Source organism: Loxodonta africana, chromosome 24 (assembly GCF_030014295.1).
Source record: "Loxodonta africana isolate mLoxAfr1 chromosome 24, mLoxAfr1.hap2, whole genome shotgun sequence".
NCBI lineage: Eukaryota > Metazoa > Chordata > Mammalia > Proboscidea > Elephantidae > Loxodonta > Loxodonta africana.
The window spans coordinates 33,738,015-33,756,865 of record NC_087365.1 but is presented as its reverse complement, the minus strand read 5'-3'; the positions used below and the strand labels follow the sequence as shown (position 1 = coordinate 33,756,865).

Genomic DNA, 18,851 nt, shown 5'->3' with positions numbered 1-18,851 from the left:
TAGCCTGCAGGACTAGCGAAAGGAGTAAGTCTCCATCTCTGGGAATGTTGCCTATCCCAACCGTCCATTGTGTGTACTTATTTCAGACTTGAGATTTAACTGAGCAGATTGCACTCCGAAAGACGTCATTTTCCAATTTGGTCATGTGACTAGATTCTGGCCAATGAGCTATGTAAGTGGAAGTGTTGTATGAAACTTCTAAGAAAGACATTTGATTGTATCTGTCTTATCTATCATGGCGTCTCCATGAGTCAAGACTGACTTACTTCATGGCAAACATTTCCCTACCTACCTATCTACTGTCAACTTGCCTTTACTGTATACTCCAGCCCAGAGTGTACTATGAGAGCTGAAGTTTCAGGAGTTGTCACAGACCATGAAGTAACCCTGAGGATAAAAGCCAAGCACTGGAAAGACAGAACAGAAAGAAAGAGGCCTAGGTTACTGATGGAGCGCTCAAGCTAGCCCTGGACTTAATACCACTGGCATTACTTAAAACTTGCTTTTTCCCTTGGACTACTTTTAGTTTCATTTTCTAAATGTTCCTTGCTAATACATAAATTACAAATGATTTTTGTATACTGACATTCACCCTGCAACACTGTTGAATTTACTTATTAGTTCTAGTAGTTTTCTCCAGATTTCTTAAGACTTCCTACATACACAACTATGTTATCTTATGGGGTGGGGGGCAGGGGGGACGACAATTTGACTTCTTCCTTTCCATTGTCTGTATCTTATTTCTTTTCCTTGTCTCACAGCACTGGCTAGGACTGCCAATGCAATGTTGAATGGAAGTATTGACAGTAAATACCATGATTTTAGACTTGATCTTAAGGAGTATTTCATCACTAAACGAGATGTTGGCTGTAGGTTTTCTGTAAATGTTTTCCAGGTAAGGAAGTTTAAAAGTTAGTTGAGAGTTTATCATAAATTGGTGCTATATTTTATCAAATACTTTTTCAGAAATGACCATATGATTTTTCTCTTTCAATCCATAATATGGTGGGTTACACCGATTGATTTTTGTATGTTAAACCAACCTTGCATTCCTAAAATAAATTCTACCTTGGTCACAATTAAGCATCCCTTTTATATACTGCTGTATTTGATCTGCTATTAAGGATTTTTATGCCTATGTTCATAGAAATATTAGTCTACAATTTTCTTACACTGTTCTTGTCTGATTTTCCTATCAAGGTTATAGAAGACTCACAAAATGACTTGGGAAGTATTTCCATCTCCTCTGTGAAAAAGTTTGAATAGGGCAGAATATTCTTTATAGGAAGTTGTTTAATTAAAGTTCAATTTCTTTACCAAATATAGAGCTATTTATATTTAGTATTTCTTCTTGTGTCCAATTTGGTACCTTGTTTTTTTCAAGGAATCTGTCCATTTGATCTCAGTCGTCAAATTTATTGACATAAAGTTCTTCAAAATACTCCTCATTATCTTTTCATATCTGTGGGATCTGTAGGGATGTCCCTCCTCCATTTTGATTTTGGTAATTTATGTGTTCCCTTTTTTCTCTATCAGGTATACCAGGGGTTTATCAGAATTATTAATCTTTTCATAGAACCAACTTCTAGCTTTGATTTCTCTATTGTTTAATTTTCATTTCATTAATTTCTGCTTTTATTTTTATTACTTCCTTTTTTCTACTTACTTTGGGTTTAATTCACTCTTCTTTTCCTAATGTCTTAAGGTGGAAGCAAGATCACTGGTTTCTTATCTTTCTTACTTTCGAATCTAGGCCTTTAAAGCTTAAATTTTCCTTTAAGGACTACTTTACTTATCCACAAATTATGATACTCATGTTGTGTTTTTATTATCATTCAGTGTGAAATATTTCCTGATTTCTTTTTGACTCACTGATTATTTAGTAGTACGCTTTTTAAGTCCCACTGGACTGTTTTTAAATGATGGAGAGAAATGTACTTCTATCTTGTATAAGTCACGATTATTTTGGTGTTTTCTGTCACATGCACTCAAATTTAATGTAATACGGAATGATATGACAGTTATCTATTTATAATTTATTTCCTTATGCAAATAATCTCTGTAATTGCATTAATATTTAATGCTGTGATTTCCGAGTTTCTCCTTTAAACCTGAAAGTGTTTAATATGCAGAAATTTTAAAGTTAAAAGGTAATAAGAATGAAAGAAAACAGGCATCAGGCAGTGAACAGATAGTAACAAATATGAAAATTCTCTAAGGTAAAATATTCATGAGGGAGATGGAAATACAAAATATTTAGTGGACAGATACTTGTTCGCAAGCCAACTCAAGAAACAGTAAGACCTGCATTCCTTGCTAATTCAGATCTGTATATCAAAATCTGAAGAATTGGTTTTACCTTTAATCTACAAAATTTAGAAAACTTACAGGGCAGATTTTCCTGTGCGGGGATCTATATAGGTGGTTGTTCTTCTATTGTGGTCCACAAAATATGAAATTCCATCCACAGTGAATCTCATTTCCCAGCCTTCTGGTAAGGGTTTTTCATTTAACTGACTACAAAATATAGGAGAAAACAAACAAACAAAAAGAGTGTTAAAGTTATGTTCTACATCCCACTTTGGTGAGTGGCATCTGGGGTCTTAAAAGCTTGTGAGTGGCCTTCTAAGATGCATCAATTGGTCTCAACCCACTTGGAGCAAAGGAGAATGAAGAACACCAAAGATACAAGGAAAATATTACCCCAAGAAACAAAAGGGCCACATAAACCAGAGACTCCACAAGCCTGAGACCAGAAGAACTAGATGGTACCCAGCTACCACAAATGACTGCCCTGACAGGGAACACAACAGAGTCCCTGACGGAGCAGGGGAAAAGTGTGTAGTAGAATTCAAATTCACGTAAGAAGGCCAGACTTAATGCTCTGATTGAGACTAGAGAAATCCCAGAAGACATGGCCTCCAGACTCTCTGCTAACCCAGAACTAAAACCATTCCAGAAGCCAACTCTTCAGACAAAGATTACTCTGGACTACAAAACATAATACTCGTGAAGAGTGTCCTTCTTAGTTCAAGTAGATACATGAGACTAAATGGGCAGCTCCTGTGCAGAACGGGGATGAGAAGACAGGAAGGGACAGGAGCTGGTTGAATGGGCACAGGAAACCAGGGGTGGGAAGGCGGAGTGTGCTGTCACATTATAGGGATTGCAACTAGGGTCGCATAACAATATGTGTATAAATTTTTGTATGAGAAATTAACCTGAGCTGTAAAGTTTCACCTAAAGCGCATGTGCACACGCACAAATGTTAAAGTTGGCTTGTTTGCCAATACAAAAACTAAAAATGCCTATAAATGTAGCAGAAATCTAGAAAGTCATTCAGTCCAGTATTTCTAGTTGATTAGTAGACATCTCTATCTGGACATACCATAAGCAACTTGAACTCAACAAGCCCATCAACCAGCACTTAAAAACAAAAAAAACCAAACCCAGTGCTGTCAAGTCGATTCCGACTCATAGCGACCCTATAGGACAGAGTAGAACTGCCCCATAGAGTTTCCAAGGAGTGCCTGGCAGATTTGAACTGCCAACCCTTTGGTTAGCAGCCGTAGCACTTAACCACTACACCACCAGGGTTTCCAACCAGCACTTAGCATTCTTTTATTTACTTGGCCTGTGTTCCCCATCTACTCAATAACCCACCCTAAACAAACTAAGCTGTATTCATTCTGCCTTAGAAATCTTTTATGTTCATCCCTACTTTCAAACCCAAATACCATCCTTACTCTAGTTTTATTCACCACTCATCTAAACTTTCACAAAAGCCACCTAACTGGTTTTCCTGCCTCTAGGCTCGGTCTTGCGTTCCATACCGCTGACTGAACTATCTTTCTAAAATGTAGATCTGATCAAATAATGGTTCTCCTTAAAGTCCTATCATTGGTCACCACTGCCAATGATAAGATCTAAATTATTTAAAGCATTAAAAAAAAAAGATCTAAATTCTTCCACCTGGCACACATTCTTCCCCCTAACTCTGATCTCAGCGTTCCCTTTCAGATTTATCTCCCGCCACAACTTCCTCCCATAAGGTCTAACAGTGTTTCTCTTACTTCTACTGTATTCTCAAAATGTCATTATTACAAACATAAATACACCATGTGGGGAAGTGTAAACATTTTACCAAAGGCTATTTAATTTTCATTTGGAAGTTTTTTAAATCTTCCCTAAATAAAACTCAATATTCGGTAAACTATACCAAAACATGAGAATATTTTGCTATATTCAGATATTTGAATATAACGATCAGATATAAATAGGCTACCATAAAGTTTAAGAATATAATGTTAAATGCAACTGCTTCTCGTTTGTTGTAATTCTATTATGTAAAACAAAACTAATTAGAAAGAACCGGTCATTTGTTATTTATTAAGACACAACTAACCTCAGTGCTAAAACTTTAAAGGTCCAAGATACCATAAAAAAAAGTGGTAGCAAATTACAGAAAGGTAACTTCATTAACTCTATTCTTAGAGATAAAAATTAAAAAAAACAATTTTTAAATGTTATATTTGAAATTCTTATTTCTTCCTGTTTTGAAATTGACATATATATGTTAAATACCATAAAGCCATAAAAATGTGATACCCAGAAATTGATAATTTAATGTATACTTTAGGACAGAGATTCTTAAAACACTGAGCCATGAAACCCTCTGGCAGTCTGATAAATGCACAGTGTTACATATTATTACACAGTATTACAAAGGAAAGTAATTGTATACATATTGCTATCAGAACGTTAAAAAGACAAACCTGTGATAGTATGTCTCTTCATCAATGCATTAACTATCAAGTTCTTATGACACACTAAGTAATGACGTGTGTGAACAATATTTTGAGATATCTGCAACAACCAGAATGATACAAAAATACCTAGGATTTCCAATGGTGGCAAAATGCTAGGCATTACTAATTTTACTATGATTGTAGCCTACATTCATAATGGAAAGAAACAGTCAATCTCATTTAAAAGTTAGTGAACCTGCCTATGTATTTTTTCCCCCATCTAAGTCATCTATCCCGATTTCTACACAGTGACTCCAAGTTAAGAAACCCTGTTTTAGAATGACTAATCCAGTGTTACTAATCCTAAGTACGTATTTTTGGATATATACATATATTCTCATCAATCAGTGAAACTTTCTCTTTCCAAAGTATGTGGATGACTGAAATTACGGTCTCTGAGGAAAATGGAACTTTGATCCTCTTCGTAACTGAGTCAGAAATAAGGCACAAGCTTCAGGAGGTTGTACATATATACCAGTAGCTGAAAGTTCTTACCCTTGACTTCTGGGGTCTTCCCACTGTGTAATACGAGTGTTGTGGTTGACAAAATATACTCTGCCATTGCTGTCCGTTCTCTTCTCTTAAATAAAACAAAGCATTAGAGTTGGCATAGTCTTCCACAAGTTAATAATATAATAAGCTCAATTTGACCATTTGTCATTCCATTGTTGGTTTTGAAGTTTTTAAATCACAACTTAAAAAGGCTTCAGTTATTCTTTGACTATGAATGTACATACTTACTAAGTTATAATATTATTACTAAATCCTAGATGCTAAATAGACCTAATTCACAATGCCCTGCCCACAGGACCTTTCTGCTTTGTCTAATCGAGAGTAGCAAGAATTAAAAAAAAAAAAAGTTCCTGTCAAGTCGATTTCGACTCATGGCAACCCCGTGTGTTGCAGGGTAGAACTGTGCTCCACAGGGTTTTCAAGGCTGTGGCCTTTCGAAAGCGGATCACCTGGTCTTTCTCCCAAGGCACTTCTGGGTGGGTTTGAACCACCAACCATTTGCTTAGTAGTCAAGTGCTTAACCATTTGTGCCACACAGGGACTCTGCAGCAAGAACAATTAATAGTTTTCTAGTTTTATACATATGACCTCATTTTATACTTAACAGTCTCATGGGATAGGTAGTTTTATTTTTATCTGAAAGATAAAGACAACTCAGCTTAGGTGATCTGTCCAAAACCTCAGAATTAAGTAAGAGACAAGATGAAAACTCTGGTCTCCAGTTGGGGCTTTTTTCTTATTATACCTTCTATTTTCTTAGAACATAATGGAAGGGTATAACTTAACTGTTTCTATGGCATACGCTAGACATTATTCAACCAAGGAAGGTGTTGTTTCTTTTCTAATATATCCAGTTACTTAACACACCCATTCCAAAATCCACTGCCTAAATATCTGTACTACCTTTCTACACAGGAGCTGAGCAGCAGGACTCAGCTCTGTGAATTGACTGCATCTGAAGCTGCTGCTTATTCCTCACCTACCTCTTGCTTTAGGATTCTGCTTGTTTCCTTGTTCCTATTCTACAAAATCTCCTCTGCTTCCCTGAGCTTTCCCATTGGACATATAGGTATCATTTTCCCCTTTTAATAACCAAATCACATAGCTTTTAAATTTTAATAACAACACTAAATTCTGCTATCTTTGAACTACTGACTTCTCTGCTCCATTACCAATGAATTTCTTAAGAAATAGATTTCCTCCTGTATCTGAATTGTTTTGTTTGACCAAGACGTCTCTGTCATGGATTGAACTGTGTCCCCACAAAATATCTGTCAACTTGGCTAGGCCATGATTCTCAGTATTGCGTGGCTATCTTCCATTTTGTGATTTGATGTAATTTTCCTATGTGTTGTAAATTCTAATCTCTACCTGTGGTTAATGAGGCAAGATTAGGTTATGTTAAAGAGGATTAGGGTGGGATGCAACACCCTTACTCAGGTCAAAGCCCCGATCCCAGGTAAAGGGAGTCTTCCTGGGGTATGGCCTCAATCACCTTTTATCTTACGGAGATAAAAGGAGAGAGAAAGCAGAGAGATAGGGACCTCATGCCACCAAGAAAGTGCTAGGAGTAGAGCATGTCCTTTGGACCTGGGATCCCTACACTGTGAAACTCCTAGACCAGGGAAGATTGATGACAAGGACCTTCTCCCAGAGCTGACAGAGAGAGAAAGCCTTACCCTGAAGCTGGTGCCCTGAATTCAGACTTCTAGCCTCGTAGACTGTGAGAGAATAAATTTCCGTTTGTTAAAGCCATCCACTTGTGGTATTTCTATTATAGCAGCCCCAGATAACTACGATAGTCTCAAAATGGATAATTAAAGCATTAAAGATTACAGAATGTGTTCAAACTTTTTTTTGAAAGCACAGTTTCTAAGAATTAATAATTTTCAAAGAAAACTTTAATTCCAAGCTCATAAAGCTAATTTTCATTTCCTATCATTTGAAAAATTATCAGTCATAGGCTAAATTCTAGCCTTTGCAAGTTAGTATTTAGTAACATTTAACTACACTTCCAGCACTGATTCTATGATCTCAAATAATACGGGGTTAGAAAGGATGTACTGGTGATCATCTCAAACCCACTTTTGATATCACAGGTAGTTTCTACATCAGCTGGGCCTAAAACAGAAACAGAATTCCAGGTATACATAAAATAAGGTACAGAAAAGCAGGACTCTGCTTCTGGTGACACACCTGAATATTAACACAGGCTTCATTGGTCGTGGCACTTTGAGTATGGAAACATGTCACCAACTCTAAAGCTTGCTTTGAAACAAAAATAAGCACTCACAGTGCTACAGCTGGCCAAAGAATCACAAGGTAAGTTCACGTTCTTGACAGTTACATCAAAATAAAAAATTTATTTAAGGAAATTAGAATTTCTTTCTTTTTAAAAAATGTGTATTCAAATATTTTTTTGAAGAAGAAGAAATCAAGTCAATAGCACAACGCTACAACTTGAGGAACTAGAAAAAGAAGAACAAATTAAGCCTGATGCTACCAGAAGAAAGGAAACAACAAAGATCAGAGCAGAAATAAAATAAATCAAAAATAATTAAAAAACAATTTTTACGATCTAAAAATATTCTATGTGAACAGCTGAGCAAATATTCATCTTTTATCTGCTACCTAAGTTTACATTTGAGGGCCAGAGATTTTTTCCTCCAAACTGTAATGTGAGGCAAGGTAAAGTTAAAAGCAAACTTCTCTCCCATGTACATTCTAAGTATATACTGCTGATATCAGCACTTCTTGCAAAAGACTGTGACAGGAAATTTCAAAGATGGACACTTGCAAAAAGAAGACTCGTGCTTAATGAGAGGAAGGACTGTGGCTGCACAACTAATTTCTTACTTTGTTGAAAAATCACATGATAAACAATAGTGAAAATTACTGAACAAACCTGAATATACATCAGAGCACTTCCTGACTTGATGAATAAAACAGTAAAAAACAGAAGCTTCTTGCTGTTCTATTTTTATTTTATAGCAACTAAGAAAATGAAAAATATCTTTAAACTTCTTGGGTAAACCAAGAAGTTTACCCAAGACCAAAAACATTGTTCTCCGTAGCGTGCATGTGTTAAAAATTCCTCACTGTCAGCTCGTAAGGTGGGAGGTCTAGTCCTAACATATAAAAGTCTGAAAGGGTGAGGAGGCTGCATTTGAATATATATGTTGTCACAAAAATAATGCTGTCAATCTCAGAAAATAAACACAGGTTGTGTTTATGGGATTCTATTTCCTGGGTCAATCCTGAAGGTATGGCAGGAGCGTTCCTCATCTGTTCAAGTACCAGTGTTGTCACTGGTCCTACAAATAAGGCATAAGCCCACAGGCACAGAATCACAAAGCAGTGCTCATGCTGAGTAGCAGGATGATCACGAGCTCATTTACAAAAGGGCAACTTCAACTTCAGGAGTGTGAAACCTAAAAATAATCAGACTGAAACAGCAGCGCAGGGTGCTGATGACCTGAATAAGCTGGCATTGGGTCTTCTGAGGTAGTATTTTAGGGAGGTGTTGCTGGCTAACGTAAAAACGAGAAAGATCCTGATGATGGTGATAACGACAAGTACAGAAGGCAAGGACCAGCTTGCAAACACAGATCCCAATTCAGGCGTCTATAAGAGGCAACTTTCCCTACAGCTGCTCTCGAGGAGTAAAACGGTCTGTTTCTAACAAAGGACAATTAGGTCAGTCATGGTTTTTCTGCAACAAAGTAAGAGGATAAACTACATGACTTTCAGATATATTCTTTCAGTGTATCATATTCTCCTTCTGTAACATGGAAATGCTACAATTCTAAACACAAGTCTGGAAAATCATCCATGTCTGGGAATGCAATCTGACAGGTCAGGTTCAGCATGTCTCATAATGGGCAACATATCTCTTCTTCTGACATACTATATATCCACCACACATTCACCATTCTGAAGCTCCAAGAGAGTAAGACTCCTTACCAGACTGCCGGGTCTTAGTGAAAGTAGAAATTCACAACTTTCATACGCCCTTCCTTTGTTACAAACTGGCAACAATAACAGTTACAAGTATGACCTTTATATTTTTCTCCTCTGTGACTCACAGAGTGTTTCAAGGATAATTAACCTCAATAAACCACAAGAAAAGAGCAGCGGGGTCTCTAAGGAAAAAAAAAAAGCTTCTACACTCAGTATCATTTATTGCCCAGATTCATGTGATTTTGATCCATTTTTTTCTTCCATTACTCATTCATGCTATAGTAGTCTATTTTAGAGATCAATGTTTCCTATCAATGACAATCCAAAATTACCACTTTGTGAATTTACCCAATATTAGGAAATATCTACAGGTCATTTAAGATAAAACGCCAGTTCCATAACCATCTTCACTTTGCTATTTTCCAATTCCCGTATCCTCTTTGTCTTCCAAGCAAAGCTCTTTCTATGCCACCATCTTTTTTTTTTTTCCTTGTTTTTAAAGGTTTTATTGAAATATATGTTGCTACATAAAGACATTTGTAAGCACGCAGTAATAAGACTGAAAGATATATAGAGCTGCCCCAAGTGATTAAGTATTTTTTTTTTAATAACTTTTATTAAGCTTCAAGTGAACGTTTACAAATCTAATCAGTCTGTCACATATAAGTTTACATACATCTCACTCCCTACTCCCACTTGCTCTCCCCCTCTTGAGTCAGCCCTTTCAGTCTCTCCTTTCTTGACAATTTTGCCGGCTTCCCTCTCTCTTTATCCTCCCATCCCCCCTCCAGACAAGAGTTGCCAACACAATCTCAAGTGTCCACCTGATATAATTAGCTCACTCTTCATCAGCGTCTCTCTCCCACCCGCTGACCAGTCCCTTTCATTTCTGATGAGTTGTCTTCGGGGATGGTTCCTGTCCTGTGTCAACAAAAGGTCTGGGGAGCGTGGCCGCCGGGATTCCTCCAGTCTCAGTCAGACCATTAAGTTTGGTCTTTTTATGAGAATTTGGGGTCTGCATCCCACTGATCTCCTGCTCCCTCAGCGGTCCTCTGCTGTGCTCCCTGTCAGAGCAGTCATCGATTGTGGCTGGGCACCAACTAGTTCTTCTGGTCTCAGGATGATGTAGGTCTCTGGTTCATGTGGCCCTTTCTGTCTCTTGGGCTCTTAGATGTCGTGTGGCCTCGGTGTTCTTCATTTTCCTTTGCTCCAGGTGGGTTGAGACCAATTGCTGCATCTTAGATGGCCACTTGTTAGCATTTAAGACCCCAGACGCCACATTTCAAAGTGGGATGCAGAATGATTTCATAATAGAATTATTTTGCCAATTGACTTAGAAGTCCCCTCAAACCACGCAGACCCCCGCGCTTGCTCCGCTGAGCTTTGAAGCATTCATTTTATCCCGGAAACTTCTTTGCTTTTGGTCCAGTCCAATTGAGCTGACCTTCCATGTATTGAGTGTTGTCTTTCCCTTCACCTAAAGCAGTTCTTATCTACTGATTAATCAATAAAAAACCCTCTCCCACTCTCCCTCCCTCCACCCCTCGTAACCACAAAAGTATGTGTTCTTCTCAGGTTTACTATTTCTCAAGATCTTATAATAGTGGTCTTATACAGTATTTGTCCTTTTGCCTCTGACTAATTTCACTCAGCATAATGCCTTCCAGGTTCCTCCATGTTATGAAATGTTTCAGAGATTCGTCACTGTTCTTTATCGATGCGTAGTATTCCATTGTGTGAATATACCACAATTTATTTACCCATTCATCCGTTGATGGACACCTTGGTTGCTTCCAACTTTTTGCTATTGTAAACAGAGCTGCAATAAACATGGGTGTGCATATATCTGTTTGTATGAAGGCTCTTGTATCTCTAGGGTATATTCCGAGGAGTGGGATTTCTGGGTTGTATGGTAGTTCTATTTCTAACTGTTTAAGATAACACCAGATAGATTTCCAAAGTGGTTGTACCGTTTTACATTCCCACCAGCAGTGTATGAGAGTTCTACTCTCTCCGCAGCCTCTCCAACATTTATTATTTTGTGTTTTTTGGATTAATGCCAGCCTTGTTGGTGTGAGATGGAATCTCATCGTAGTTTTAATTTGCATTTCTCTAAGGGCTAATGATCGAGAGCATTTTCTTATGTATCTGTTGGCTGCCTGAATATCTTCTTTAGTGAAATGTGTGTTCATATCCTTTGCCCACTTCTTGATTGGGTTGTTTGTCTTTTTGTGGTTGAGTTTTGACAGAATCATATAGATTTTAGAGATCAGGTGCTGGTCGGAGATGTCATAGCTGAAAATTCTTTCCCAATCTGTAGGTGGTCTTTTTACTCTTTTGGTGAAGTCTTTAGATGAGCATAGGTGTTTGATTTTTAGGAGCTCCCAGTTATCGGGTTTCTCTTCATCATTTTTGGTAATGTTTTGTATTCTGTTTATACCTTGTATTAGGGCTCCTAGGGTTGTCCCAATTTTTTCTTCCATGATCTTTATCATTTTAGTCTTTATGTTTAGGTCCTTGATCCACTTGGAGTTAGTTTTTGTGCATGGTGTGAGGTATGGGTCCTGTTTCATTTTTTTGCAAATGGATATCCAGTTATGCCAGCATCATTTGTTAAAAAGGCTATCTTTTCCCCAGTTAATTGACACTGGTCCTTTGTCAAATATCAGCTGCTCATACGTGGATGTATCTATGTCTGGGTTCTCAATTCTGTTCCATTGGTCTATGTGTCTGTTGTTGTACCAATACCAGGCTGTTTTGACTACTGTGGCTGTATAATAGGTTCTGAAGTCAGGTAAGGTGAGGCCTCCCACTTTCTTCTTCTTTTTCAGTAGTGCTTTGCTTATCCGGGGCTTCTTTCCCTTCCATATGAAATTGGTGATTTGTTTCTCTATCCCCTTAAAATATGACATTGGAATTTGGATCGGAAGTGCATTAAATGTATAGATGGCTTTTGGCAGAATAGACATTTTTACTACGTTAAGTCTTCCTATCCATGAGCAAGGTATGTTTTTCCACTTAAGTATGTCCTTTTGAATTTCTTGTAGTAGAGCTTTGTAGTTTTCTTTGTATAGGTCTTTTACATCCTTGGTAAGATTTATTCCTAAGTATCTTATCTTCTTGGGGGCTACTGTGAATGGTATTGATTTGGTTATTTCCTCTTCGGTGTTCTTTTTGTTGATGTAGAGGAATCCAAGTGATTTTTGTATGTCTATTTTATAACCTGAGACTCTGCCAAACTCTTCTATTAGTTTCAGTAGTTTTCTGGAGGATTCCTTAGGGTTTTCTGTGTATATAATCATGTCATCTGCAAATAGTGATAACTTTACTTCTTCCTTGCCAATCCGGATACCTTTTATTTCTTTGTCTAGCCTAATTGCCCTGGCTAAGACTTCCAACACGATGTTGAGTAAGAGCGGTGATAAAGGGCATCCTTGTCTGGTTCCCGTTCTCAAGGGAAATGCTTTCAGGTTCTCTCCATTTAGAGTGATATTGGCTGTTGGCTTTGCATAGATGCCCTTTATTATGTTGAGGAATTTTCCTTCAATTCCTATTTTGGTAAGAGTTTTTATCATGAATGGGTGTTGGACTTTGTCAAATGTCTTTTCTGCATCAATTGATAAGATCATGTGGTTTTTGTCTTTTGTTTTATTTATGTGATGGATTACATTAATGGTTTTTCTGATATTAAACCAGCCTTGCATACCTGGTATAAATCCCACTTGATCAGGGTGAATTATTTTTTTGATGTGTTGTTGGATTCTATTGGCTAGAATTTTGTTGAGGATTTTTGCATCTATGTTCATGAGGGATATAGGTCTATAATTTTCTTTTTTTGTAATGTCTTTACCTGGTTTTGGTATCAGGGAGATGGTGGCTTCATAGAATGAATTTGGTAGTATTCTGTCCCTTTTTATTCTCTGAAATACCTTTAGTAGTAGTGGTATTAGCTCTTCTCTGAAAGTTTGGTAGAACTCTGCAGTGAAGCCATCCGGGCCAGGGCTTTTTCTTGTTGGGAGTTTTTTGATTTCCGTTTCAATCTCTTTTTTTGTTATGGGTCTATTTAGTTGTTCTACTTCTGAATGTGTTAGTTTAGACAGGTAGTGTTTTTCCAGGAATTCATCCATTTCTTCTAGGTTTTCAAATTTGTTAGAGTACAATTTTTCATAATAATCTGAAATGATTCTTTTAATTTCATTTGGTTCTGTTGTGATGTGGTCCTTCTCATTTCTTATTCGGGTTATTTGTTTCCTTTCCTGTATTTCTTTAGTCAGTCTAGCCAATGGTTTATCAATTTTGTTAATTTTTTCAAAGAACCAGCTTTTGGCTTTGTTAATTCTTTCGATTGTTTTTCTGTTCTCTAATTCATTTAGTTCAGCTCTAATTTTTATTATTTGTTTTCTTCTGGTGCCTGATGGATTCTTTTGTTGCTCACTTTCTATTTGTTCAAGTTGTCGGGACAGATCTCTGATTTTGGCTCTTTCTTCTTTTTGTATGTGTGCATTTATTGATATAAATTGGCCTCTGAGCACTGCTTTTGCTGTGTCCCAGAGGTTTTGATAGGAAGTATTTTCATTCTTGTTGCTTTCTATGAATTTCCTTATTCCCTCCTTGATGTCTTCTATAACCCAGTCTTTTTTCAGGAGGGTATTGTTCAGTTTCCAAGTATTTGATTTCTTTTCCCTAGTTTTTCTGTTATTGATCTCTAGTTTTATTGCCTTGTGGTCTGAGAAGATGCTTTGTAATATTTCGATGTTTTGGATTCTGCAAAGGTTTGTTTTATGACCTAATATGTGGTCTATTCTAGAGAATGTTCCATGTGCGCTAGAAAAAAAAGTATACTTTGCAGCAGTTGGGTGGAGAGTTCTGTATAAGTCAATGAGGTCAAGTTGGTTGATTGTTGTAATTAGATCTTCCGTGTCTCTGTTGAGCTTCTTACTGGATGTCCTGTCCTTCTCTGAAAGTGGTGTGTTGAAGTCTCCTACTATAATTGTGGAGGTATCTATCTCGCTTTTCAATTCTGTTAAAATTTGATTTATGTATCTTGCAGCCCTGTCATTGGGTGCGTAAATATTTAATATGGTTATGTCTTCCTGATCAATTGTCCCTTTTATCATTATATAGTGTCCTTCTTTATCCTTTGTGGTGGATTTAAGTCTAAAGTCTATTTTGTCAGAAATTAATATTGCTACTCCTCTTCTTTTTTGCTTATTGTTTGCTTGATATACTTTTTTCCATCCTTTGAGTTTTAGTTTGTTTGTGTCTCTAAGTCTAAGGTGTGTCTCTTGTAGGCAGCATATAGACGGATCGTGTTTCTTTATCCGGTCTGTGACTCTCTGTCTCTTTATTGGTGCATTTAGTCCATTTACATTCAGTGTAATTACAGATAAATAAGTTTTTAGTGCTGTCATTTTGATGCCTTTTTATGTGTGTTGTTGACAATTTCATTTTTCCACATACTTTTTTGTGCTGAGGCGTTTTTCTTAGTAAATTGTGAGATCCTCATTTTCATAGTGCTTGACTTTATGTTAGTTGAGTCGTTACGTTTTTCTTGGTTTTCATCTTGAGTTATAGAGTTGTTATACCTTTTTGTGGTTACCTTATTATTTACCCCTATTTTTCTAAGTAAAAACCTAACTTGTATTGTTCTATATCGCCTTGTATCACTCTCCATATGGCAGTTCAATGCCTCCTGTATTTAGTCCCTCTTTTTGATTATTGTGATCTTTTACCTATTGACTTCCATGATTCCCTGTTATGTGTATTTTTTTTTTTTAATTAATCTTAATTTGTTTGTTTTTGTGATTTCCCTATTTGAGTTCATATCAGGACGTTCTGTTCTGTGACCTTGTGTTGTGCTGATATCTGATATTATTGGTTCTCTGACCAAACAATATCCTTTAGTATTTCTTGTAGCTTTGGTTTGGTTTCTGCAAATTCTCTAAACTTGTGTTTGTCTGTAAATATCTTAATTTCACCTTCATATTTCAGAGAGACTTTTGCTGGATATATGATCCTTGGCTGGCAGTTCTTCTCCTTCAGTGTTCTGTCATATGTCGTCCCATTCCCTTCTTGCCTGCACGGTTTCTGCTGAGTAGTCAGAACATATTCTTATTGATTCTCCCTTGAAGGAAACCTTTCTTTTCTCCCTGGCTGCTTTTAAAATTTTCTGTTTATCTTTGGTTTTGGTGAGTTTGATGATAATATGTCTTGGTGTTTTTCTTTTTGGATCAATCTTAAATGGGGTTCGATGAGCATCTTGGATAGCTATCCTTTCGTCTTTCATGATGTCAGGGAAGTTTTCTGTCAGGAGTTCTTCAACTATTTTCTCTGTGTTTTCTGTCCCCCCTCCCTGTTCTGGGACTCCAATCACCCGCAGGTTATCCTTCTTGATAGAGTCCCACATAATTCTTAGGGTTTCTTCATTTTTTTTAATTCTTTTATCTGATTTTTTTTCAGCTATGTTGGTGTTGATTCCCTGGTCCTCCAGATGTCCCAGTCTGCATTCTAATTGCTCGAGTCTGCTCCTCTGACTTCCTAGTACGTTGTCTAATTCTGTTATTTTATTGTTAATCTTTTGGATTTCTACATGTTGTCTCTCTATGGATTCTTGCAACTTATTAATTTTTCCAGTATGTTCTTGAGTAATCTTTTTGAGTTCTTCAACAGTTTTATCAGTGTGTTCCTTGGCTTTTTCTGCAGTTATCCTAATTTCATTTGTGGTATCATTAAGCATTCTGTAAATTAGTTTTTTATATTCTGTATCTGATAGTTCCAAGATTGTATCTTCATTTGGGAAAGGTTTTGATTCTTTTGTTTGGGGAGTTGGAGAAGCTGTCCCGGTCTGCTTCTTTAAGTGGTTTGATATGGATTGTTGTCTCCGAGCCATCACTGGGAAACTAGTTTTTCCAGAAAATCCGCTGCGTCCAGTCCAAATCCCTGCGGGACGGTTCCCCGGCTCGGATGCTGCTCTTTCTGCTCCAAGACCAGTCACTGCCTCCCGGGGACCTCTCCTACCGGCTGCGTCCCACGCCGCCCGTGGAACCGGCTGGTTCCCCTCCCGGGGTTAGTTCAGGGGGGTGGAGCAGGTCTCTGTGTTTGTGCCGTACCTGACTGGTGCGCTGGCTCCAGGCTCTGGAAACAATCGCTGCTTCCCCGTATTAGTTCGTTCTCTGTCTCTAAATCTGTGTTTGTTGTTCAGGGTTCGTAGATTGTTATGTATGTGATCAATTCACTTGTTTTTCCGTGTCTTTGTTGTAAGAGGGATCCGAGGTAGCGTCTGCCTAGTCCGCCACCTTGGCTCCGCCACCTCCTGCCACCATCTTTTTACTGGAACTTTGCTACAGTACTACAACTATTACATAAGACTGTAAGACAGAACCTGGTAGAACAGACCCATCTTAAATCGTACCAATAAAGTTTTAATAACTAAGTTTCCAAATGTACTCAATGACATAGCACCCTTTCGTGCTTCATGATTGTTGTTACTGCTGTTGTTGTTAAGTGCTGCCAGCTCTGACTCATAGCGATCCCATGTACAACAGAATGAAACGCTACCCAGTCCTGTGCCATCCTCACAATCATTGCTATGCTTCAGCCCGTTGTTGCAACCACTGTGTCAATCCATCTTGTCGCGGGTCGTCTTCTTTTTCACTGCCCCTCTACCTTACCAGGTATGATGTCCTTCTTCAGGGGCTGGTCCCTCCTGATGACATGTCCAAAGTATGCTGAGATAAGGCCTCACCAGCCCTGCTTCCAGGGAACTCTCTGGCTGTATTTCTTCCAAGACAGACTTGTTTGTTCTTCTGGCAGTCCATGGTATATTCAATATTCTTCGCCAACACCATAATTCAAAAGCATCAATTCTTTTTCAGACTTCTTTATTGATTGTCCAGCTTTTATGCGCATATGGGGCGACTGAAAATACCATGGCTTGGGTCAGGTGCACCTTAGTCCTCAAAGTGACTGCTTTTTAACACTTTAAAGAGGTCTTTTGCAGCAGATTTGCCCAATGCAATACATCATTTGACTTCTTGACTGCTGTTTTCATGAGTGTTGATAAAAGATCAGCACCTCAACATGTTCTCCTTTCCACTGTTGCTTCAAATACCATCAACTCAACCAAACCCCTGTGTTTTAGAAGCACCAAAATGGTCGAAATTTTTTTTTTAACTTTTTATTTTGAAATAATTGTTAACTTCAAGAAGTTGCAAAAATAATACATAGAGTCTCGCATGCCACTGACCTAGTTTTCCCTGATGATGACATCTGATGTAACTATAATACAATATCAAAATCAGGAAGCCGACAATGGTACATTATTGTTAACTAGATCATGGACCTTATTCAATTTTCACCGTTTTGTAACCTGCGTTCATTTATATGCGTATGTATGTATGCAGTTCTACATAATTTTATCCTACGTATAGATTCGTATATCCACCACCACAATCAAGACACAAAGCTGCTCCATCACGACAAAAGAACTTCCTTACACTGCTTCTGAATTTGCACCTACCCAGCCCCTGACCCCCTGGGGTCTCCTGGCAATCACTATTCTATTCTACATCTCTATAATTTTGTCAATTTGAGAATGTTATCTAAGTTGAATCATATTGTATGTAACCCTTTCAGATTAACTTTTTTCACTAAGCTTAATACCCTTGAGATCCATCTGGGTTTTGTGTGTATCAATATAGTTCATTCCTTTTTATTGCTGCATGATCAAAATATTTTTAAACTTTAAAAGAGTAAAATAACTCTGAATTCCGATAAAAGTTTACTGTAATAATACAGTTAACGCAGAATGTTTGGGGGGATTTAATGTCTGTTTGGCACTCTTAATTTATACCCAAAACACTTCCTAGATATTTAACTCAAGCAAAAGCAGAGTGATTCACTCAAACAAAAGACAGTGATTCACTTAGCAAAAGCAGAGTATCATCATAAAGATCTGTTTAAAATGACAGATTCAGTGAAAAAATTCATATGCCTTACCCCATCCAGGTGGCAACGGACCAAGGGGATCAAATTCTTTACTTTGTGATGAAGCAAACAAATCTTGATTCTAAAAAGAACACAAAAATGGTAAAATAATTAAAAACTTAAAACAGGTGACTTAAAAGCAAGTTTATGAGTTCTCATATCCTTTCCTTGGCCATGCAGAACACAGCATACTCGTACGGAGTTCACATCCTAGAGAAGTCCCCCCAAATCCTCACCCCAAAAATGACCATTTTCTTTTGTTAAAATTTTTTACTACATTAGTAATATAAAAGTAATAATATGTACAACGTTATTGTTGTTGTCCTACACCATCAAGTTGATTCCAACCCACAGTGACCCTATAAGACAGAGTAGAACTGCCCTACGGGGTTTCCTAGGCTGCAATCTTTTTCAACAATTGGTCGGCACGTCTTCTCTCCCACAGAACTGCTGGATGGGTTTGAACCACTAACCTTTTCATTAGCAGCTGAGCCCTCTTTAACGACTGCACCACCAGGGCTCCTAAGAGTACATTAAGTGGGGATAATTTTGGGATCGCTCAACAAGATCGGGTTAAGTGCTTTC

The 18,851-nt window shown here is 37.6% G+C and overlaps 1 protein-coding gene across 3 annotated transcripts in view; it reads right to left on the bottom strand.

The window, feature by feature from the left end:
• ITCH (itchy E3 ubiquitin protein ligase) overlaps nt 1-18,851 on the bottom strand; it is a 151,890-nt gene that overhangs the window by 66,671 nt on the left and 66,368 nt on the right. For all 3 annotated transcript variants that reach the window (XM_003411667.4, XM_064276000.1, XM_023550161.2), the window contains 3 exons: nt 18,279-18,348; nt 5,304-5,388; nt 2,389-2,517 (listed from right to left, as the gene is read on the bottom strand). In XM_003411667.4, the coding sequence (XP_003411715.1) occupies nt 2,389-2,517; nt 5,304-5,388; nt 18,279-18,348 (284 nt within the window). The remainder of the gene's footprint in view (nt 1-2,388; nt 2,518-5,303; nt 5,389-18,278; nt 18,349-18,851) is intronic.